Genomic DNA, 24,379 nt, shown 5'->3' with positions numbered 1-24,379 from the left:
GGATGCAGAGATAGAGTTGGGTATGGACACTACTGTAGCATCATCTATAATGCTAGCTTTGGTCAGTCTGGATGCAGATATAGAGTTGGGTATGAACACTACTGTAGCATCATCTATAATGCTAGCTTTGGTCAGTTTGGTCAGTCTGGATGCAGAGATAGAGTTGGGTATGGACACTACTGTAGCATCATCTATAATGCTAGCTTTGGTCAGTCTGGATGCAGAGATAGAGTTGGGTATGGACACTACTGTAGCATCATCTATAATGCTAGCTTTGGTCAGTCTGGATGCAGAGATAGAGTTGGGTATGGACACTGCTGTAGCATCATCTATAATGCTAGCTTTGGTCAGTCTGGATGCAGAGATAGAGTTGGGTATGGACACTACTGTAGCATCATCTATAATGCTAGCTTTGGTCAGTCTGGATGCAGAGATAGAGTTGGGTATGGACACTACTGTAGCATCATCTATAATGCTAGCTTTGGTCAGTCTGGATGCAGATAGAGTTGGGTATGGACACTACTGTAGCATCATCTATAATGCTAGATTTGGTCAGTCTGGATGCAGATAGAGTTGGGAGCACCAGGATGAAGGCAAGGGCCTGTGAAATGTTGAATGAAGGTGGAAACTAGGAGTGACTTGTGGGAGAAAGAGGGAGAGTGAGATAAAGGATTAACCAGAAAAGACAAGGAAGAATACAATCTAACCACACCATTCCAAAGAATCAGGGCAACCCCAAAATAAAGTACTGTGTAGGAAAAGGGCCTGATGCAGGTCCCACAGGGGTGAATGGGGAGATGCACCACTACAAGTAATGTATTTCTAATCAACAATGCAAGAGTCAGGTATTAAGGGAAAGGATAAAGACTGACAAATGACCCATAATGGACCTAAGGAGGAACATGAATTCACCTGAAAAAAGTACAGGGGAGCAAATACATACCTCTGACAAGAGTGTGTCGAGTGACAAAGACAGGGTGGGCACATGCTGATCAACCAACACTGCCACCCCTCCATGTACTCACCCATCACACAGCCTGTCATTTCTGTACAGAGAAAACTGCCGAAAGGTGACTGTATCGGCAGGTTTCAGAAATGTTTCTTGTAAGGAAAGACATACAGAATGGTAGGAAGTAATCAGTGTCATCCAGATTAGAACATAAACCTCGACAGTTCCATTGTTTCAAGGTGGCCATTTTTATTTATGTGTAGGCGAATTGAGTGGAGAACCCTTCTGTTTATGACCACGTCTTTTTTCTTTACTGTCCATTGGGCAGGTCTTTGCTTTTGGAAGAGGATTCCAGCAATGGAGGACATGAATAAATGATCATTTTGCATCTTGGAGTGGGAGAAGATGTAACTGAGGTAGTGTCTGTACCTGGAACCAAAGTTAGTGGATCTTGGGGTTTGCTGGAATGTATGTAAGGGACAGAGATGGGTAATGTTGCTGACTCTAACTGAAACTTCTGTGTTTGACACATTGAATATCTCATAATTTAGCAAGAAAATATGAACAAAATTAAAACAATTGAATGCAACCACAGAAACTAAAAATTGTTAAACAAAAATACAAAATCTTATAAATAGCAAAGAAGCTCAATCAGAAATGGCAGCTAGATATAAAATAACACATCTAAAGGATGCAGTGAGAATGTCAGGGTGAGTTACTTACACAAGTCATGCAATGTTATTGGTGGAAAGTAATCACATGCCATGTACATGTGCAATAATGATACATAATAAGCTTAGATAGATAAGACTGGTGTGATAAACAATATAACTTTTTCAGTAATGCTTAGAGGACACAAAAAGATCAAGATAGCTTTGTGCAAGAAAAGATTCAACTGTAAAAGAATTTTCAATGTTTTGGTTTTTTTATACTGCTTAAATGTGTAAAAAACAAACAAACAGACAATACTTACTTTCAAAGCAACATTTTACACATTATGACCCATATCTCCAACCTAATACATACACTCATAAAGCACAAAAATTGGTTTTACATTAATTTTGAAACAAGAACCATCTTAGTATTGGCTATCTTTAAAATCTTTAGATAACTAGAGAACAATTCAAATAATGTGTCATTGTGAGAGCAAAAATTAATAAATTAGAAAAATTGTGTTAAAATAAAAAATACAGTTTCACCATTTGTTGACCCCATTCCACCTACATACTCAACAGAAACTAGAGAATGTAGAAAAATGTAATGTTATTAAAATTTGCTTATTTGCAGTAAAGAGAGCTGTGGTACTAACTGCTTAACAAAGAATTAAAAAAACCTGAACAAAAAGGAAATATTCATTGTTTTTACCATACGGAAAAGAACAATAGCTATTAAACATTTACAGTTAAGCATAAAAAGTGTTAGTTAAGGTTGCATTGTACAGACTTACAACCTTAATAATGAAAACAATTAAGGTATAAGATACATCATTTGAACATCAGTAATTTTTAAGTTTCACCAACTTCCCACTTTTGATCCAAGCTGAGTAAAAGCAATGGATTTTATACATAAAGTAAGATGTATTAGGGTTCACTCTTCTGTTACTTTTTCAATATAGAACTTTCTAGACAGTAAAACATATGCCTTCTACTCGTAAGAAGAATTAATCTTTTATAAATCAGCATTCACGTACGAGAAACAGAGAACTGGTTTAAATCTCGATGACAAACTGCTTACAACATAATAAAACATTGCTTTATAATGAAATATTCAGTATTGTTATTTTTAAAAAACTGCTTTTCCTTTGTTCTCCTATATTATCTCAGATAAATACAGTAGCAAATTTAAAGGAAAATTTTCTTGTTGTGGATAAAACCTGTTTTTCTAGCATGAATTAAATAATTCAAAGTATATAATGTACACACCAATATTTAACCTTGTTCAAAAAACCCACACTGTATGTAAATTAGAAAGGTATTATTTATGCCATACCAAAAACACACTGATTGTAGCCCAGACCAAGCTCATAGTATGCGAGTGTTTACTACAAAACCTGTTGCATTTGTGAAAACAACTAACCCATATCTGAAGTTTAACTCTCTTGTCTTGTCTAAAAACTGTTTTCACTTTGAAGTCAATACCAACAGTGCTGACAAAGGCTGATGTAAAAGAATCATCCGCATATCTAAACAGAAACGAGGTCTTTCCAACACTACTGTTTCCAATTATTAAAATTTTAAACATATAATCAAAGTTCTGATCAGCTGCATCTCTCTGCCACTTCTGTTCTTGACCTGCTGGCATCTGAAAAACATTCAAAATACACACGTTACAAAAAACATTCAAAATACACGTTACAAAAAACATTCAAAATACACACGTTACGAGTTAAAACATGTAAAATCACATTTTTCCATACATCTATTACAGTATCTCAGCTACACAATTTCACCTACTAATTTTAAATATAAGATGAGCTTTACATGTTTCAGAACAGTTCCAGAAATAACTCAAAATGTGAAACTTGACTAACATACTGAGTAATGAAAATAGACCAAACTCCAGTAAGTTCACCCTAGAGTACTTACATGTTTTAAAGCACGTACACAGATTTGATTGATCTGATTCTTAAATTATCACAGTGCCTTAATAATGGAACACTACATAATACACCTGTACCTACTAAACTTTAAATGACTTGTCATACTTGTTCTACAGTACAGTGGATTTTACTACTGTTATAACAGGCCTTAAATATCAGAATGTTATAGAATTTTAGCAAATAGACTGAAAATTAAGTATTAAATCTGGTTTCAATCAAGGTAGGCCAACCATTAAAATCACAAAAATTGAAATGCTGGAGTTCATACTAAAGTGACATACTGTCCTGAGACTTGCTGTGAAAATTTAAGTAAAATATGTTAGTGCATAAACTTGAATATGTGAATTAAGTTTATTAGTTGGATTAACTCACAAATAGGGTTAAATGCAACCTATGAATTGCCAACTTAGCCATATTAGTTTAGATTATATGTAACATAATGTTGGACAGACACAACCACTTGTATACTGTATCATACGATGTTACACAATGCCAGACACGACAACTTGTATACTGTATTATACCATGTTACATAATGTTAGATACACACAACCACCTGGATAGTGTATTATACCATGTTACAGTTACAACAGAAAGTGTTTGTACCCCTGCATCGTGAGTAGTTTTTTCCTCATAACTTAAAAAGTATCACAATTAGGATAATGAAAGTATAGTACATTATAAATACTAACTAACTGAAGGAGTTAACACCAAGCCTTATGCACAGTGCTGTATTTCACTCTTCCTTTATGCTGCAGCAAGTATCAGATTATGTTACTAAACTGTTAAGTAACTATCATTTTGATTTTGAATTTATTTTTCCACCTCTTATAGTTTTCTTAAGATGCCACAATATTGTCCATAATGCAGCTGTCTGTCATCTTGTATGGCAAGCTTTTCATTGATGTCAATAATCTGTGCAAAAAAAATAGTAAAAGGATTTTATTGGCTTGTACTCTGTGGCTGTGGTGAAAACTTGTGTCATTTGTGATAGTGGAGATGAAACACAATATTAATTATCAAGGAGAAAAGTTGTCCATAGAAAACAAGGCATTATGGCTTGTAAGAATAAACTGTGAAGGATTTAACCTGGATCCAAAGTCTTCACAACAAAGTATGTTTGGACAATTTTATTAGCAATAACTCGCATACTGTTACATCTTATATATTAACTTTATGATTTGTACATTTAATAAATGTGCATGTTTACTTATGTGATAGAGGTATGAAAAAATTAATTCTCATTAATTAAAAACAAGTTTTGAAATGTGTTTTTACTACAGTGCAATATATACACGTAGCTTATGTTTAAACAAAATTTAAAATCAGTATGTTTTATTTAGAAAACCATAACAAAACAATGGTGTTCTCCATATATATACAATATTTCTTGACATGGAGCTGTTAAGAAAGATCATATTAATCTTATAAATTTACATTTAATACCCTTATGTACTGTAGTGATGTCTGCACATACATTCTTGTATTATCTATTTGCTTATGTGTTTATATATTTTTAGATACATTTCCAGAAATGAAGGCAAATTTGTATGACAATGCTAATCCAAACTGGACACCCTCTTTAAGACTTCAACCAATGGCAGCCAAAATAGATGATGTGCCAAAACCTGCTGTTAAACACCATGAATCAGCACAAGACAAGAGTTTGGCATAGTGCAGTGTGGGCACTTCTTTCAAGAACTGTCACGGAAAGATTAGTCAGAGTTAGTGTAATCTGTCACTTTACCTGAGGTGGACATTCAAAAGAAGAATTACCAACAAGTGGAAAAATGAAAGAAAATAAAATCAGAAATCCCATAAGCCAGGTGTACATAGAGCTAAGACTCACACCTGAAAACATGGAACTGAAAGAAAAAAACTTATAAAAACTGTTCTTTCATCAGAACTTCTGAGATATGATGATGAGAGAATAATACAACTGCAGAGAACTGGCTTGCAGAACACTTCTGACAACAATACAACTGCAGAGAACTGGCTTGCAGAACACTTCTGACAACAATACAACTGCAGAGAACTGGCTTGCAGAACACTTCTGACAATAATACAACTGCAGAGAACTGGCTTGCAGAACACTTCTGACAATAATACAACTACAGAGGACTGGCTTGCAGAACACTTCTGACAATAATACAACTACAGTGGACTGGCTTGCAGAACACTTCTGACAATAATACAACTACAGAGGACTGGCTTGCAGAACACTTCTGACAATAATACAACTACAGAGGTCTGGCTTGCAGAACAATTAATATGGTTTTACAGAAATTAAGACTTAACGTAAGTTTACAGGGCCTTGGATATATATTTAAAGTGTCAATCAGTTGTATGTCCAAGATGTTTATAAATACGATTCATATTATGTACCTCAAAATAAAAAGCTTGATTTTATGGCCTGACAGAAAAATTTCACATGTCAATGCCAGGTAATTCAGGAAATGTTTTGGCGTTAAGGTATCTTTAGTACTAGACCATTTTTAGATCTTTATTGACTAACCCTCAAACTTGCTAACATAAGCAGAGATTTGATCCAAACTATCAGCACCATAACACAATGAAATTTGTCACTGACATTACTCCACAAGGGGGCAATATCATTTATTTCTAAAGAATGGGGTGGCAGGGTGAGAGACGTATGTAACAGTATTGTGGGCTGTTATATAAAAACTTCTGCCAGGGTGTATAGTTAGTTGATGTGTGCCAAGAGAAGATACCCACATTCACAAATGGAAAGAAGCAGCTGACCCCAATGAAACTTGGAGCCACTAGGAAAATACCACATAATCATAAAATTCTTCAAACAACACTTCCAACTGATTATTTTCTCCACAAAAATTATACAATACCAAAAACTGACAAAATAACTGTCATCTGTGCCTTATCACATTTGTAAAAGTCTGTCATGCCATTTGACTAAAAATAATGTACATATGAAAAACAATTGACACATGAAATGTACAGCAAAAATAAGACACATTCCAGAACGATGTATTAAACACAGCAAGTAGGCAGTATCATGTAGTGCCAGTTAACACAGCAAGTAGGCAGTATCATGTAGTGCCAGTTGATAAGACTTATGGTTACATTATCATGAGGGGAAATTACCATTACTTTTCCTGTCAGGAAAACTAAGATATGAAATATACAACAGCATTCACATAGTTTTTATTATTTCTTTAAGAAATCTGTTGCAAAAAAAATAGGATCACATCAAGGGGATAAAAAAAAAACCTGTCATTAGTTCAAAATATAATCCTTCACTTCTAAATAAAGATGAATTATACTTCATGGAATGATTTATATTAGGCTATTAGTCCCCGATTAAATATTAACCCAATAAATAACACCAAAAAACATTTGTAAGCACCGTAGATCCGATAAGGATTTTGATTCAGGATAAACTGTCATTCAAATAAAATGTCCTGACAAAGTTCCTTTATATGATGAAATGAGTATTCCAATGTCAAACATTGAAGAATGTATTATAGAAAAAACAAAATAAATACTGAATACATTTTAAATCTATAATTTTATTTTTTACTATTTTTTCACAACACACAGTAATTTTACATTTGTTTACTACGAAACATTTTTTGTCATTTCTTAGTTATCTTCAAGCCAGGTCACTTTCTGCACTCTGAACAAAACTGGTCTTTCTTTGGTGCCCTTTTCATACTGACATACCAAATAATGGAGCCACATTTAATGACAGTTTTCATTGTTACAACCTATGACATCATCACCTTAATTGTAAACTTTAATACACGTACAACAGAGTTCTCTGGGTCGAGGTCTGTGCATTTGTTGCCTTGGCACATGAAATATTCCTAGTTTGAACTGTTTTAGATGAAATCTTCAAGATGTTACCAAACAGCTCTGATAAGACTGTAGATTTAAAAACATTCTTTCCTTCTCCACCATGTTCTGACAGGAATCTAAATCAATTGCAATGATCTCCGAGAAAAAGTCAACACTTATCCTCAGTAATTAGGCATGGTATTAAGTATGACACAACATCATTATGACATCATGTACATTACAAACAGACACTCATGAACAGACTGAAGATACCAACCATCTGCAGGGAAGAGAACAATTTTTCCTCTGAAGAGGTACAGGTGTGTATGCAATCACATGGTCACCATGTGTTTTAAACTTTAATCCAGAGGCACCAATATGTAGCATGTTTGTTCAGATATATGAAGAATGGATTCAGTAGCAGTATGTAAAAACATCACTGAGGAAGTTGTTTTGTGTATTACCAGTTTTATACAAAATGGTTTTGGTATCCAGTAGTTTCCTGTCATTTCTTTTTATCAGTTTTTATACAAATAAATAAACAGAAAGCAAAGTTCAACAGTTTAAATTAACAATGATTAGTTTCATAAGTAGGTTATTATCAAAGCCATCTCTTTAGCACTTGAAATAGGTCATTTTGACCCCTTTAAAAACTGACATTTTCTACTCCCTTACACTTCAATGTTGATAACACATTTATAATAACATCGAGTTCCTTCTACAAAAAGAAACATCAAGACCTGCCACAATGAAACAGCTGTTTAACAAGTCTAGAACAGTAGAGAACTTTCTGTTTAACATTTAAAAATAAATAGTTCCAATTATTTAATTTCTTAAAGCTTCTCATAACAAAATATTAAACATTTTACAATATAGAAACAAATGAAATAGTAAATCATGTAGTTAAAGCTAAAACAAGATAAAACTTATGGCAAAAATGTACCCACAGTACAATATGTGTAGTACCTTCACCTGTGTACTGCCACTCTTTTCAAGCTCATAAAAATGTTCATATACAATGATATTTCATACTTCACTAACATCTAAAATATATCAAGATAAATTTCATTTTTACTTTGTTTTACTTGTATTTATAATATAGTGAATAATTACAGATTTGTTTTGCTAAACCTATTTCCTATGTTAACAACATGAATGATGAAACTTAGTTGAATGGATAACAACTACCTGTTGTAGAAACACATGTAGATAATGTTTGAAGTCTCTTAATTTTCCCCTTCAAGATGAATACTTTCAAAATTCTGTGTTTCTACAACATGCAGTTGCTGGTTGGTTGGTTGGTTTGGAATTTTATGGCACAAAGCAACTAGGCTATCTGCACCAAACATCTGGTAAAACATTAAAGTAAAATTATTAAAATTCATAAAAGGAATCAAGGTAAAATAAAACAAAGTTTAATTTTTGAATTAAAAATCCAATTTTTATACCTAATTTACTGCAGTAATAGAGAAATTACAGTAATACAAGTTGTAAAGGGCTTTCTGTAGCATAATTTCAATTATAACTCACCAGGATGACTAACAGGTAAGTTCAAACATCAACATCAGTCACCTGAAGTTGGCCTTTCCAGTCCTGGTTTAGAGTTATTAAATGTCACAGGCATTTGCAGAAAGTAAAGTAATACAGGCTTAAAAGATTTGCTATAGCACATGTAGTCGTTCTTCATTCAAAAAATTTCATCATGAATACTGTGCCTAAACAACTACCTAAGAACATAATTGATACTGTTACGACTGCATCTGTCCTTTTAATTCTCAACTGGTATATGTACCCTAAGTGATAATGTGGGTCAAAATAACCCATATGTAATAAACTTCAGAATTTTTATAATACAGTGGAGTCAGAATGACCTACAAACAGTTACAACAGTAAGAAATGGAACAACAGCAACACAATCACCTGACTTAACACTCAAAATCTGATCAAAGATAGAGTACAGAAAAGGATAGCAACACTAACCAAGTTAGTATATCAACTTGAAACTTAAAAATACCATTTCCTGCCAGTTGAGGATAAAGTATAGAGGAAACTGGTTCTAAGTTTAATGTAATTTAGTTAAGTATTTCCACAGAGAAAACTACAAAAAGATGAATATCAGCGACACCCTCCCCATCTGGAGAGGAGAGATTAAAATCATCCAACTTTATCACTATGACCCACAAACAAAAAAAATGTTTTCCACTCAACTGATTAATATTACATTAACATAACTGCTGATGAATCAACATTTTTATATAAAAGATAGCATTAATATTACAATTAACAGTTAATAAAAAAGTAGCTGGTCCCCTGTATTGAAAAGGTTAAGAAATGGTGTCAAATCCTTATAACCATGGTGGGGCAAAATAATAATAATAGTAGTGAACAGACTCAAAAGACACAATGATCATCTTATAATTGAAGCTGCCCAAACACTCTTGAAAATAAGGTCATTATTTAAAGACATACCATCATAGTAAAACTGTGGGGTTAGCATTTCTATTATCAACATTCAAGGAATAACAAAGGAAGGAAACCCCCCCCCCCATAGTCCTTTTGTGTGGTATATAGATTACATGCAACTAGAAAGGAAAATAACCATTTCCAACTTGTAATGTTTTTCAGTGTTAAGAGCAGCCTTTCCAGTTACTGAATCTTATGATACAACAGAAAAATTGTGATAAATTAAGATTTACTTAACTCTGACAACCTTACAAGTGACAACAGCTCTGTAAACATGATTTATAGTGTTTGTCACACTATGTAATTTTAATCTCTTAAAGTAAATATTTATTAATTTGTAGATGGAAAACAAAATAAAAGTCATTTTCTGTCAAATATCTCTAATGTTTTTTTCTTAATAAATTAGATTAATACTATTGAGCACATTACTTATGGATTAAATTTTATGATGTTGAGCCTTAAAATGTTTTATATGATTGTAAGTACAATCAAGTGTGTTGTAATAAATAGTATATACGGGTTATTATAACCTGAGTTTATAATTTGGATGGGTATAACCTTAACAGTGTTATAAAAGTGTAATGGTTGATCAGTCTCTAAAGCCATCCAAACAGTATGTTGTTGATAGTAGTACAGCAAATAGGATTTTAGGTTATATCTATAGAAATATTGAATACAAGTCTAAAGAGGTTATGATTTCATTGAACAGATCACTGGTCAGGCCACATTTAGAGTACTGTGTCCAGTCTTGGGGTCTTTACCTTAGAAAGGACAATGAATTACAAAAAAGGGTTCAGTGGAAGGTATGGACGGATGAGAACATTAAATAATTAAAACTTTTTGGTTTGTTTCTAACAGAGTGGTTGACCTTTAAATGTTGTAAAAGCAGAGAATTTAAAACAAAACTAAGAAAAAAAACCTGATAACTATATAAATGAGAAGGGATAGTTTTAATACTTCTAAAAATTTATTTAACAGATATAATTAGGGGATGCAACAGCCAAGATAGATCAATAAGCCCCTTACTGTCCCAAAACATAACACTACATACCTTGAATTAATATATATATATATTCTGCATGTTTTTATCAGTTCTTTATACTGATTGATTGATTGATTTAGTGTTTTATGGCACAAAGCAGCAAGGCTATCTGCGCCAGACATTCGGTAAAAATGTAAAAAAAAAAAAATAAATAAATGTAGTAATAGACATAAATGGAAATGAAGGTAAAACAAAAAAGTATAAAACCAATGTTGACACCTAGTCTACAATGTTAAGAGAGAAAGCAGAGTATAAGAAGTTGTAAGGTATTTACTCTAGAAAAAAGGTAATGATCATAACCGACCAGGAAGACTAACAGGTAAGTTCAAGAACCACCGTCAATCACCTGAAGTTGGCCTTTCCAGTCCTGGTTCCGGGTTATGTGTCATAGCAGCTATTATCAAAATGTAAAAGAATAAAAGTTTTAAAAGACACCCAGCAAAATCGTAATAATGAGTAGCCAAATGTCCAGTAAAAAGATAAAGTCAAGTAAATGGAGTAAAATTTGTAAAAGTAAATGAAGGTAAAAACAAAACAGCAATTAAAACAGAAAATGGTGTAAAAACCAATGGTGACATCCAGTCTTCAAAGTTGTAAAATATTTACTCTAGCAAAATGTTAATGATCATAACCCACCAAGAAGACTAACAACAGGTAAGTTCAAGAACCACCATCAATCACCTGAACTTGGCCTTTCCAGTCCTGGTTCCGGGTTATGTGTCATAGCAGCTATTATCAAAATGTAAAAGAATAAAAGTTTTAAAAGACACTCAGCAAAATTGTAATAATGAGTAGCCAAATGTCCAGTAAAAAGATAAAGTCAAGTAAATGGAGTAAAATTTGTAAAAGTAATTGAAGATAAAAGCAAAATGGCAATTAAAACAGAAAATGGTGTAAAAACCAATGTTGACATCCAGTCAACAAAGTTGTAAAGAACTACCTGTAGCAGAATGGTAATGATCGTAACCCGCCAGGAAGACTAACAGGTAAGTATAAAAACCACCGTCAGTCACCTGAAGTTGGTCTTTCCAGTCCTGGTTCCGGGTTATGAGTCAATATGGCCAGTACTAAAAAGTTAAGTAGTAAAAGTGTGAAATGATATGCAGCAAAAGTATAATAACAACTCGCCAGGATGACTAACGAGTAGTTCAAACGGATAGTTCAAACAGGAGCGTTAGTCACCTGAAGTTGGCCTTTCCAGTCCTGGTGTCTAATTATTTAATGTTCTGGCCATTGTCCAATGTCAAATTGAAGGAGAGAGATTAAAACTAAAAAAAGAACCACAATTAAAAAGGTGTAATGAATAAATATGCAACACTTAAATGAGATTAAAAAGGTTAATGGCCATTAAAAAATTAAAACATTATCAAGGTGGACAGAGTCACCATCACCAATAACTCTGTCCAATGTTACAGATTGACCCTGGGAAAAAATATGTTTAAAATATTGCCGTCGTTGAGAATTGTAACGATGGCAAGAAAGTAAAACGTGGCTGATAGTGATTTGAGTGTTACACAAACTACACATTGGTGCATCAGTTCCAGATAAAAGAAAATGATGAGTTAAAAAGCTGTGACCAATGCGTAGCCTAGTGAGAACAACTTCCTCCTTCTGAACTTTACGGAAGCTAGATGGCCAAAGTCCAATTTTGGGTTTGATTTGAAAAAGTTTGTTGTCACGTTGCTCATTCCAAGTGGACTGCCAGCTGGCACGGAGCCGAGCCTTGAAGACAACACCATAGTCCATGTAACGGAATAGGCATAGGAGTGATGGTGCTGAAGCAGACGTATTTAGCTGCCATGTCTGCAAGCTCGTTCCCGCGAATACCAACATGGCCTGGTCCCCAGAAAAACTGGATTGAAGTAGCTGCTAATGAGAAATGGGCCAGTCGGTTTTGAATATCAGCGAGAATAGGATGTGAGCTAACGTGTAGCGATTCCAAGGCAAGTATAGAACTAAGCGAATTAGCATAAATAGTGCAGTTGGAGTACTGCTCAGCTGCAATATGATCCAGGGCAAGAGATATGGCATACAGTTCAGCAGTGAACACAGAAGCTGTAGAAGGGATTCTGCGAGCAACTACTGACCCATAGCAAACCATAGCAGAGCCCACTGAATTACCTGATTTGGAACCATCTGTATAAATGGGAAGTGAATGATTGTTTGAAAGATATTCATTGAATAAAAGACGGTACTTCCAATCTGGAGTATCTGCCTTTTTTAGGTGACTGAAAGAAAGGTTACATTTGGGGGCTGTAATAAGCCATGGTGGGATGGGCCGACCTGTGGAATCTGCAATGTTATCCAAGGACAGACCCAATTCATCCAATTGCTCCTGGATGCGAAGGCCAAACGGAGCAATGACAGATCGTCTGTTCTGAAAAAGTACTGCCTACCGAGGAAGGAAAACACATTTCCAGGTGGGATGCTTTGGTAAGGAATGAAGTTTCAAGTATATTGTAAAGATAGTTGCAAACGGTGAAGGTGTAGAGAAGGTTCATGAGATTCAATGTATATACTTTGAACTGGAGAGGTACGGAAAGCCCCAGTGCAGAGTCAAGTCCTTGGTGATGAACGGGTCCAGCATCTTTAAGGCCGAGGGTCTGGCAGAGCCACAGACCATTGATCCATAATCGAGTTTCGATCTAATAAGAGCACGATATACCTTTAACATTGAACAGTAATCTGCCCCCCAACTGGTAAAAGAGAGAACACGGAGGATGTTCAGTGCTCTTGTGCATTTGACCCGAAGCTGCTTTAAGTGTGGTATAAAGGTCAGTTTACGATCAAAGATAAGCCCCAAGAACTTGGTCTCCGGGACCACTGGCAGCAAAACTTCACCGATATGAAGTTCAGGATCAGGGTGAATACCCGTCAAGGCAAAAGTGCAGGCATACAGTTTTGGAGAGAGAGAAATTAAAGCCGTTCGCCAGAGTCCACTTCCATTACACAATTGAGGGCGGTTTGTAGTTGCCGCTCAATATATCTCGTTTGATGACTGACATGAGATGTGAAAGTCGTCGACATACAGCCCATTCGCAACAGTGAGAGGGAATTGTTCAGTGATGGCATTTATCTTTATACTGAAGAGTGTAACACTCAATACACAGCCTTGAGGGACTCCAAGTTCCTGTACAAAAGAACGGGAAAGTGTCGAACCCACACGAACTTGGAATCTCCTGTCCATTAAAAATTTTTTAATAAACATGGGTAGATGGCCACGTAACCCATATGTATGGAGATCTCGCAAAACGCCATACCTCCATGTTGTGTCGTAAGCCTTCTCTATGTCAAAGAATATTGATACAAGATGTTGGCGGTTGAGAAAGGCTTCTCTGATAGATGTTTCAAGACGAATTAGGTGGTCTGTGGTGGAGTGCTGTTGACGGAACCCACACTGGGTGGGTGAGAGGAGGTTGTTTGATTCAAGGAACCAAACAAGATGAGCATTGACCATCCTTTCTAATGTCTTACAGAGACAGCTCGTCAAAGCAATTGGACGGTAGTTTGAAGGAATCTTGGGATCTTTCCCTGGCTTAGAGAAAGGTAAAATAATAGCCTGGCACCAGGCATCAGGAAAAACATTCTCCTGCCAGATCCGGTTGAAAACAATCAGAAGGACATCAAGAGAAGCAGGAGATACATGGTGCAGCATGTCATAATGAATATCATCAGGTCCAACAGACGTACTGGCAGACCGATGAAGGGCCATTTTTAGTTCCACCAGGGTAAAGGGACAATTATAGTCAAAGAAACAATCAGTTCGAAAGGAAAGAGGTGATCACTCTGCCCGAGTCTTGATGGCCAGGAAGGTGGAGGAACAAGCAGAAGTGCTAGATACCCGGCAAAAGCTTTCACCTAGAGTGTTAGCGATGTTCAACATCAGTCACCTCCTGACCATCAGAGAGTAAGATCGAGAGGGGATAGAATTGTAGTGTCCATTAACCTTTCAATCCTGTCCCATATGATCTTGGAACTGGTGGTAGAAGATATACTGGTTGTGAACTTAATCCAAGATTCCTTCTGGCTGTGACGCCTTACCCACCTAGCATGTGCACGGCCCGTTGGAAAGCAACCCGGTTTGAAAGTGTGGGATATCTACGAAAAGTATCCCAGGCCCGCTTTTGAGCCTTCCGTGCTAAGTGGCAAGCAGGATTCCACCACGGACGAGGATATCGTGGAAAACGTGTCGAGGTTTTAGGAATACACTGAGCAGCTGCATGTGTAATACAGTCAGTTACCACTGCTACACAGTCGTCTATTGATGGCTGATTTACAATGGCAGGATCAAGTTCTGCGAGAGCAGTGAAAGTGGACCAGTCTGCCTGATCCAGCTTCCACCGGGGCACGCGGGTAGGGTGGCATTGACCACGGCCAGTCTCTCTCAAAAGGATCGGAAAATGATCACTGCCTAGTGGATTACTGTCAACCCTCCATGAAAAATGGGAGAATAATGAAGGGGAGCAAACTGAGAGATCAATAGCAGTAAAGGACTGACTAGGTGCATGAAAGTAAGTGGAAGAACCAGTATTGAAAAGAGAAAGATTGTGATCAGAGAGCATCCGCTCTACAGATCGACCCCTCCCATCAATAATAGCACTTCCCCAGAGGGGATGATGTCCATTAAAATCCCCTAGGATTAGAAATGGAGATGGCAATTGTTCAACGAGAGCATCAAGATCTGATTGATCATATGTCTTTCCAGGGGACAGGTACAGAGAACAAACAGTGATGGTATGACCCAAGGAAACACGGATGGCTACAGCCTCCAAGGGCCACCCCTCCATGTACTCGACCATCACACAACCGGTCATTTCTGTACAGAGAAAACTGCCGAATGGAGACACTATCAGCAGTTTTGAGAAATGTTTCTTGTAAAGAAAGACAAACAGGATGGTAGGAAGCAATCAGCGTTTTGATATCATCCAGATTAGAACGTAAACCTCGACAGTTCCATTGTATCAAGGTGGCCATTTTTAAGAACGGGTAGGTGAAGTGGCTGGAGAACCCTTCGGTTTACGACCACGTCTTTTTTCTTTACTGTCTTTAGTCGGAAAAGGTCTATCAGCCTCCATGGATCCTGCTCTGGGTCGAGTGGGCAGGTTTTTGTTATTGGAAGGGGAATCCAGTGACTGAGGACGCGAACGAATAATTGTTTTGTCTCTTGTGGTGGGAGAAAAAGATGTATCAGAAGAAATGCCTGTATTTGAAACTGAAGGACGTGGATCTTGAGGTTTGTTGGAAGGTATGGGAGGAACAGAGATAGGTGTGGAAGTTGATTCATCAACCTTTTAACCACGGAGGTCAAAAGGCTTTTCATTTGTTTTGAAAACGATTCTCTTGGAGGCACAGAGAGATCTGTCTGCACTCCCACTGTAGTTGTGGAATGAAGTGCAGCAGCATATGTCCAAGATAGAGTTGTGGACAGCAATTTCCGAGCCTCAGGATAACTAATGTTATGTGTCGTTTTCAAACGCTGCACCTCTTTTCCTCCAACCATTTTGGGCAAGAATGAAAGTAAGAGGGTGAGAACCATTGCAGTTTACACAATGTGGGTTCATGTCACAGTCATAGGCATCGTGGTCCTTGCCTCCACAACGAGCACATGTCAGGGAACCACGACAAGATGTCTTTGAGTGGCGAATCTCTGACATTGGAAACATCAAGAGGGTTTGGTATGTATGGCCAAACCCTGCAATGAGATAACCTGCCTTGATGGTGGCAGGTGCACGTGGTGAAGTAAATGTTAAAACAAGGGTATTTGTTGGCAGTGTAATTCCATCTTTGCGAGTGGAGATGCCTCACTGCAGAAACTCCTTGAGTGGAGAGACCAGCGAGAATCTCTGACTCGAACGCTCTTCAAATCCCTTTCAACAATAACTCCTCGTGAAGAATTCAAGGTAGCATGGGGTGTAACCTCAATAGGTATATCCCCAATTGCCTTTGAATTCAAGAGGAGTTCAGTGTGTTGGGATGTGGATGTTTCAACCAATATGTCACCAGATCAAGTTTCTTTACTGATTTTGGAGAGCCAGCAAGTCCCTCTAGTCCCTTTTGAATAAAAAATGGGGACATTTGCCCTAAAGGTTTTTCCAAAGAGAATGTAATATAAGAAAATGAGGTGCGTGTGTTACTGATGTTGAAGATTGCTGTTCTGAGTATTCAAGACGGGTCGCTACCCATTGACTGTTTTTTTACAATTTTATTTAAATTTTTAGAGGATCCATAGGAAAAGAAAAAATTTCGGTACCCACTGACCCCACCCATCATGGAGCCCTACAAGGGGACACACTACAAAGTCACGCAAGGACAATGCAGCAACGCCAGGGTTTCGTGAGCACTATACCCAAACACCAGCATCAGGCACAATGTCCACAACACCCGTTGAGAACTTCCAACACTGGTACATGGTTGACTCTAGCCCAAGCGAACCAGCCGATTGATCCAAGGGGGGCCACCCAAAGGCCGCCCGTCTACAGGAATTCGAGGCCAAAGTGGTGTGTTAGGGTTGGACCCCTCAACCACCAGGATCCTCTCCTCCCCTTCACGGGTCGCCACGCACGGCAAACACGTGGGTGGATGTTTAGATCCCAGAGAAGGTAACCAGATAGAACAGAACCTTCCCTGGGAGGTCCCCTCACCACGTACAGGAATCCACACCGAGGGGTCTTTATACTGAAAATAAAATGTTGTAGCATACAAAAATTATTAAATCTGGTTATGACAAAAAAGCCATTTGAAATAAAAACATATTCCCAAGACAGCTGGTATGGGTATTAAAACTTTAAAATAAAATATGTAACTATGTTTAAACCTTCTTAGGTCATCTTAGAGCTAACCCAGAGACGACCTAATGGTTAATCCTTGTTCTGTACTTTAAAATAAAGTGCTAATATCCATACCACCCCTTTTTGAGGATACAAATTATTAAATCTGTTGTAATAGCACACTCTACTAATATAAGAAAGGTTATAAAACAAGTCAGTTTATTTATATTCTGACTCATTTTTCTGGTATGTATGGAAAGGCCTTGATGAACTAAATGACCTATCACCTTGATTTTTATTATGTTTTTCATTGCGAGTATTGACAAATGAATTTTATAGTAAGCTTAATGTAAATTGTTATGTAGAATTCAATTTACATTTTTATAAACAGAAACCCAATAAAACAGGGACTGGAAAAAATAACCTAACAGAAGTTCAGGATGCATTTATAGCCACATTAATTACATGTTAAAGATGTGCTCACTTTTATACAAGTCACTAGTTAGGTCTAATTTAAAATACATATACTTTAAGTCTCCTTATTTAATGAAGAATATTAAATTATTGTAAATGGTTCAGAAGAGAACTACTATAGATGATTCTGGATATTTTACAGAGATAGGATAAGATCTTCATTTTCTAGAATAAAAAAGGATACGTCTTTAATCATATTTACAAGGTTATCTGAAAACTGATACAGTAAGAGCAATTTAAGAAAAAAAACAATCTCAAAACTTGGTTAAAACAAACTAGCTCCAGATAAAGTTTAAAAATTTCTGATAAAGTGACTTGTTTATAGAATAAATTATGCAGAATAGGGAAAGCCAACACTTTACAAGATGGGGATAAAATGATTTCTGGAACATATTTGTTTGTAGTTAATCACAAAACTACACAATGACTATCTGGGCTTAGTCCACCATCAAGTGAAACCCGGTTCATAACAATGTAAAGCTGCAGACACATTACTGTGTCATGAGGTTTTCCTGAAACACAACAGGGAAGTTTAAAAACTTATGTTTAACTAAAGTGGATAGCAAGGACAGACCTGAAGAAACAAATGTCTATCTTAGCTGCATACTAGCTTGTACTTTCCATCCTAAAACGTCTATAATACCAACCTATTATATAAATAAAATATAGAATAACAAAATCAGATAACTTCATTAGTTCATGCTTCAATATAATCACATCATTTGTTATTTCTTAATTAGAAAAAGTAAAGTCTTATTCTTGACATATCTTCATAGATAAATCATTCCTTATTCTTAATAATCCGACATTCCCAAAACTTTTTCTGAACCTTTTCAATTTAAACAATTATCTGTACTTCATCTTGTTGAACTTGCCTTACGACATTTACCTAATATTTATTATTATCAATACTAATTCCAAGTTTTATTAAAACAATGTAAATTTACTTCATTCTGAAACTAGAATAGTAAAAACTTAAAATATAAATATCCCTGGATCGTTTGATAAATATTACTAATTAGGCCTAAACGCGTTGATACAACTGGAACTGCAAATATAACATTTATTAAACCAGTAACGCTACCAACGAGAAGATGTAACTAAAAATTTCAAGCAGTTACGGTATCGTCAAAATGACATTTTTTTTCATTAACATCAATCAAATCTTAATAACAAAAATATTTTATACAACCCAATTCTTCAAATATATGTTACCTGGTTCTCCTTTTAATGTATACGATATATAAGATAAAGGATAATTTAATATTAAAATAACTTGACACGTTTAACTTTTCTCTTCCACCAACCCTACCCCAAATAGCCTTCGAAAATAGTTGCTATAAAAAAAAAAAAATGCAAAGTGCCCGGATTAAGAACACTTGCTACAGAGACAACCTCTAAATTTGATCAATAAATATTAAATATCGCATAATTATTTTGTGTTTGTTTTAATTATGATAACTAATTTCTCAGAATCAATCGATTTTTTGATGTATTTTTTCGGTAATAAATTATTGAAAATATACCTTTTATAAAACAGTGTAAGTTTTAGTCCGAATATCATTCGGAGGTAGTGTAGAAGCAATACAAACTTTAAATTTTATGTTGACTGACTGAAAAGTGTAGAGACGTTTTATATTTTTTTACTACATTGGTTAATATCTCTCTCTATGGGATATGGGTGATCTTATGTACCCTGAAGGGTCAGGTACACTTTGACCTCTTCCTCCTTCCTTTACATTCATGATCATGCAGTGTGGGTTGGTATGGTTACTGCTTTAGGGTCAGAGTGGTCTGAGTTTATTCCGACCCTTTTCAGGACAATATCCATGTACTAGTTTCGTACATTTATCCCTATTATTAAGACTATTTTCATCATATATGCGTAGCACAAGAGTTGGCGGTGGGTGGTGATGACTAGCTGCCTTCCCTCTAGTCTTACATAGTTAAATTAGGAACGGCTAGCGCAGATAGCCCTAGAGTAGCTTTGCGCTAAATTCAAAACAAACCAAACCAAACAAACCTGTCTAGTTCGCATAATAATTCATTTTTCATCCAATTTTTATCAAAACACTTTATTGTACTATGTAGGAGTCTATCTACTATGGTTGGTATGTTTAAATATTTGTGTATGAAATTAGATGATGTGATTCTGGGAACTCTGTATGCTGTTGTAAGGAGTGTGTTTTGTATTGTTTGCAGCTAGGTTTTGATTATCTTGTCACTTACAATAATCCAAGCTGTAGCTGCATCGTCAATCACTGGTCTTATATATGCTTTGTAAATTTTTAGTATATTGTCTGTTAAAGCTCCACTATTCTTGCCAGTTAGACTCCTAGCATAGTTGGTTCTTTGCCAGACTTTACTTATTATTTAATTTAAATGGTTAATACATATTAATTTTGAGTCATAGGTTAGACAGAAATTTATATTTATTGTATATTTTTGGCAATATTCACTTATTCTATTTAATTGTGTTTATATGTTTGTGGCTGATATTGCTGGTGTTGGAGCACTTTTCCAGACTGTCACATCATCAGCAAACTGCGAGGAGAGTCCATAATTAGGATCTTTCAGTGGCATATTGTTTACATTCATAATGAATAGTATAGGGTCAACCACACCTTCCTGATAGACGCCAAGTAAAGTACTCAGAAAAGGATCCCTCTACATTTATTCTACATTTTCCGTTTTCTAAGAATTTAGATAACCGGGGAATAATTCCACGCGGATGTTCCATTTCGTCCATACGGAACCGTAGATCATTGTGCCATATAGTGTCATATGTCTTTTCAATGTCGAGAAAGCAAGCGATAGTGCGTTGTTTTTTTATTGAAGATATCTATTATCTCTTCAGTTAGTCTGACTAAGTGGTCAATTGTTTGTCTCAATTTTCTGAAGCTAATTTCAAAATGGTTTAGTTTGGTTTGAATTTCGCGCAAAGCAACACGAGGGCTATCTGCGCTAACCGTCTCTAATTTAGCAATGTAAGACAAGAATGAAAGCAGCTAGTCATCACCATCCACCGCCAACTCTTGGGCTACTTTTTACCAACGAATAGTGGGATTGACCATAACATTATAATGCCCTCACGGCTGAAAAGGCGAGCATGTTTGGTGTGACGGGGATTCGAACCTGCGACTCTCAGCTTACGAGTCGAGTACCTTAACCACCTGGCCACGCCGGGCCACAAATTTAAAAAAATAGGCAGGACTTTCGCAATATAATTTAACAATATACGTCACATGCATTTCTAAATATATATTGAACTGAAACAAGCATTGATATTAAAATAAATGTATAATAGTAAATCCGTTACACTCGAAAGATTTGACGTGTCATTTCCAGATATTTTATTTCATGTGACATTTCCAGAATTTGATTTTGTGTGTAATTTCCAGATATTTGATTTCTTGTGTCATTTTTAGATGCTTAATTGGTATGTCATTTTTAGATATTTGATTTCGTATGTCATTTCTAGACATTTGATTTCGTATGTAATTTTCAGATATTTGATTTCATGTGTCATTTCCAGATATTTGATTTTATGTGTAATTTCCAGATATTTGTTTTCATATATCATTTTTAGATATTTGATTTCGTATGTCATTTAAAAGGCCTTCATTTAATTTGTATAGTTTTCAAGCGAAACTCAAACTTCGAACGCTTTCGAATAGTTGAAAATTCATCTTTATTTTTCTCGAGAAGAATAGTCAAATATTCTAAAACGTTCAAATTTTGGGTCTCGTTTGAAAACATTACAACTTTTGTAGGTGATGCTAACCTTTTAACCGAAATTTAATTTGTTTATCAGAGTTATATTTAACGGCTTTCTGTATTATTTAAAGGGTTTTCATTGTATATTTTGATGGGTTGTTTTAACGTATTCTATAACGTTTTTATATGTATTGTATATTTTGAAATTATATGTGCTGTCTTGTAAATGAAAACTTGATTTCCAGTAGGACAGAAGTAAGTCCACAAATTTACAGCACTGAACTTCGTAATTCGATTAGTGATGTTGAGAAAATCCACTTATAGAAAAATATATATGTAAAAACGGCTCGTTTGGGTTGAGAAAATATTTTACGATGAGGAGCGAACAACGTTTCGACCATTTTCGGTCATCGTCAGGTTTACAAAGAAAGAAAATTTCTTGGCAGGTATTTAGTTTTTGAAGGAAGATGAATTTCCCGACTGGGATAATCAGGGATATTTATGTCCCCCTTCGTCCTGTTCGCGTTAGGATTTTAATGCTGTCATAGATTGTGTTTAATTTCTCCTGATGATGCAGTATGCCGGATGTTGACGTATTGAAAATAGTTTCAGAGAAAAGCAACGAAAAGGCCGGGTGATTGAAGGTAACAGAGAGGGCGTAGTCCAGGCTGATACGAAGAAGAACGACAAGAAGCGGCAAACCAACAACACACCAAACGCTCCCTGTTCAGGGCCACCGAGTGGCTGGGATCTATAAATCAAAAAGAAAGAGGTAACTGACCGGAAGCTGACCACATGTTTGAAAGGGGTTGTGTAACTGAGTGTCGGAATGTAGAGGGTGGTGTTAGATGTTTGAATATATAATTTTATATTAATTATTTTATTATTTTTAATATAGGTATAAAGGTGTTCCTTTGTATTGGATTATTTTGGGTTTAAGTTGTTGTATAAGAAGCCTTACTTAATCACGTATTAATTGCAGAGGTCCAATGATTGTATTTGTTGTTACTTATATATTTTTATCATTTTAATTTTAAGGTTTTACTGTCAGAGAAGATGTAACATTACGTAACGTTGATGCAATATCTATAAATTACATGAAAGTTGAGACATCTGTAGAATCTAGAATCCGAAAATTAGATAGAAATGAGGGTACAATATTCGAATTAGTGAAATAATAAAAATAATAAGTGAATTAGTTCAGTCCCATTCAGTAATCGAGTTATTCAACTATTTTGTTTTCTAATTTAGTTTGTAAGTTGAACAGTGAGATAATAGGTTTAACATTAAATGATTAGCCAGGAACTTTTTGAAAATTAGTTAATTCAGCTCTATTTGTGACTTATGCGTTCTAGTAATATCAGAATTTCTGTTCAAACGTTATTTCTAAAATTTTGAAACTTTATCTATATTAATTAAGATGATTGTCAACACATCGTACCAGCCTGTATGACATAGACAAGATATATCGAATTTCAATTTTTTCCGAGAACGCTTATTTCCCATCTTCTTTGGTAAGTGAGGATATAGTTTATTTTACATGCGAATGTTTGAAAAAATGCAAATAAATCTGAGCGTGTTTTTTCTTACAGCTTTATAATCTCATTTTACATCACTACTACTTACAAAAAATACCGAAAGAGTAAATTATAAAACAATTACACAAATTATTTTCTACATTAGTCAAAAATTCATAAACGATAATATCCTTCGTGATTGAGATGTCATATACTTTAAGAATTTAGATGAAATATTTGTGGGAGGTCTATTTGAATGATAAAATTTCAAGGTGGTCGAAAATATAATACGGAATAGTCGAAAGTATAATATTGAATATTATGTGTCACAAGCAGTAGATTTGCATTTGTTTCGAAATATAACTTTTTCTACGTTAGTGATTTAAAGCTCAAAGAGTTTGCTCAATAGCAGGTATGTAATATTGTCTCATATATTTGTTAAAACACGTTTGGAGAAATATATAAATGGTAGGATGTGTGTGTGTGTGTGTTTTATAGCAAAGCGACATCGATCTATCTGCTCAGCCCACAGAGGGGGAATCGAACCGTTGATTTTAGCGCTGTAAGTCCGAAGACATACTGCTGTACTAGCGAGGGTCGTAAATGGTAGGAGCTAAAATTAGTTTGATGCAATTGCTTTAATTAATGTTTTCGATATGTGAGCTCTTTAAAGGAAATAGTCTCTATGTACTGAAAGTTTTGTATACTGTGTTTTTGTTGATTTTGGGATATTTCAAACATATTTTAAAGTTATCGATTAAGAAGTATCATATCCTTGCAAAAATCTATAAAGCTTGTGCCCACAATTTCTAGTTTATTTGAGAGCGCCGTATAGTAAAACTAAAGAAATTCTTGAAGTTGGTTTTTTGGCACCTCATTATTGGTATAAAAACAAGCAGAAAGTTAATAACAATTTATTACTTGCATAATATTTCGATACTCTTTGAAATAATGTAATTTGAATTGCAATTTTCCAACCATTTCTTTAAAATATGATACAATTTTCTATGTTTATTTATGATAATTAAAATATTC

General features: G+C 35.4%; 1 protein-coding gene and 1 long non-coding RNA gene across 4 annotated transcripts in view; one reads left to right on the top strand and one right to left on the bottom strand.

Annotated features, from left to right (window-relative positions):
• Positions 1 to 24,379, bottom strand: part of Rab3 (RAS oncogene family member Rab3) — a 111,466-nt gene that overhangs the window by 11,550 nt on the left and 75,537 nt on the right. The window contains exons 1-3 of one of the 3 annotated variants that reach the window (XM_076496951.1): positions 19,326 to 19,422; positions 18,685 to 18,757; positions 3,026 to 3,250 (exon numbers count right to left, since the gene is read on the bottom strand). In XM_076496951.1, coding sequence (XP_076353066.1) covers positions 3,026 to 3,250 — 225 coding nt within the window. In that variant the 5' untranslated portion in view covers positions 18,685 to 18,757; positions 19,326 to 19,422. Of the gene's footprint in view, positions 1 to 3,025; positions 3,251 to 18,684; positions 18,758 to 19,325; positions 19,465 to 24,379 lie in introns of those variants that run through there. The other 2 variants (XM_076496949.1, XM_076496950.1) reach the window with 2 other exon arrangements.
• On the top strand, positions 20,907 to 24,123 carry LOC143248224 (uncharacterized). The gene is made up of 3 exons (XR_013026823.1): positions 20,907 to 22,599; positions 23,248 to 23,341; positions 23,843 to 24,123. It is a non-coding gene; the product is annotated as an uncharacterized LOC143248224 (long non-coding RNA).

This window comes from Tachypleus tridentatus, chromosome 4 (assembly GCF_004210375.1).
Source record: "Tachypleus tridentatus isolate NWPU-2018 chromosome 4, ASM421037v1, whole genome shotgun sequence".
Classification (NCBI taxonomy): Eukaryota; Metazoa; Arthropoda; class Merostomata; order Xiphosura; family Limulidae; genus Tachypleus; species Tachypleus tridentatus.
The sequence above is the reverse complement of the archived record's forward strand: the minus strand, read 5'-3'. Positions and strand labels throughout refer to the sequence as shown.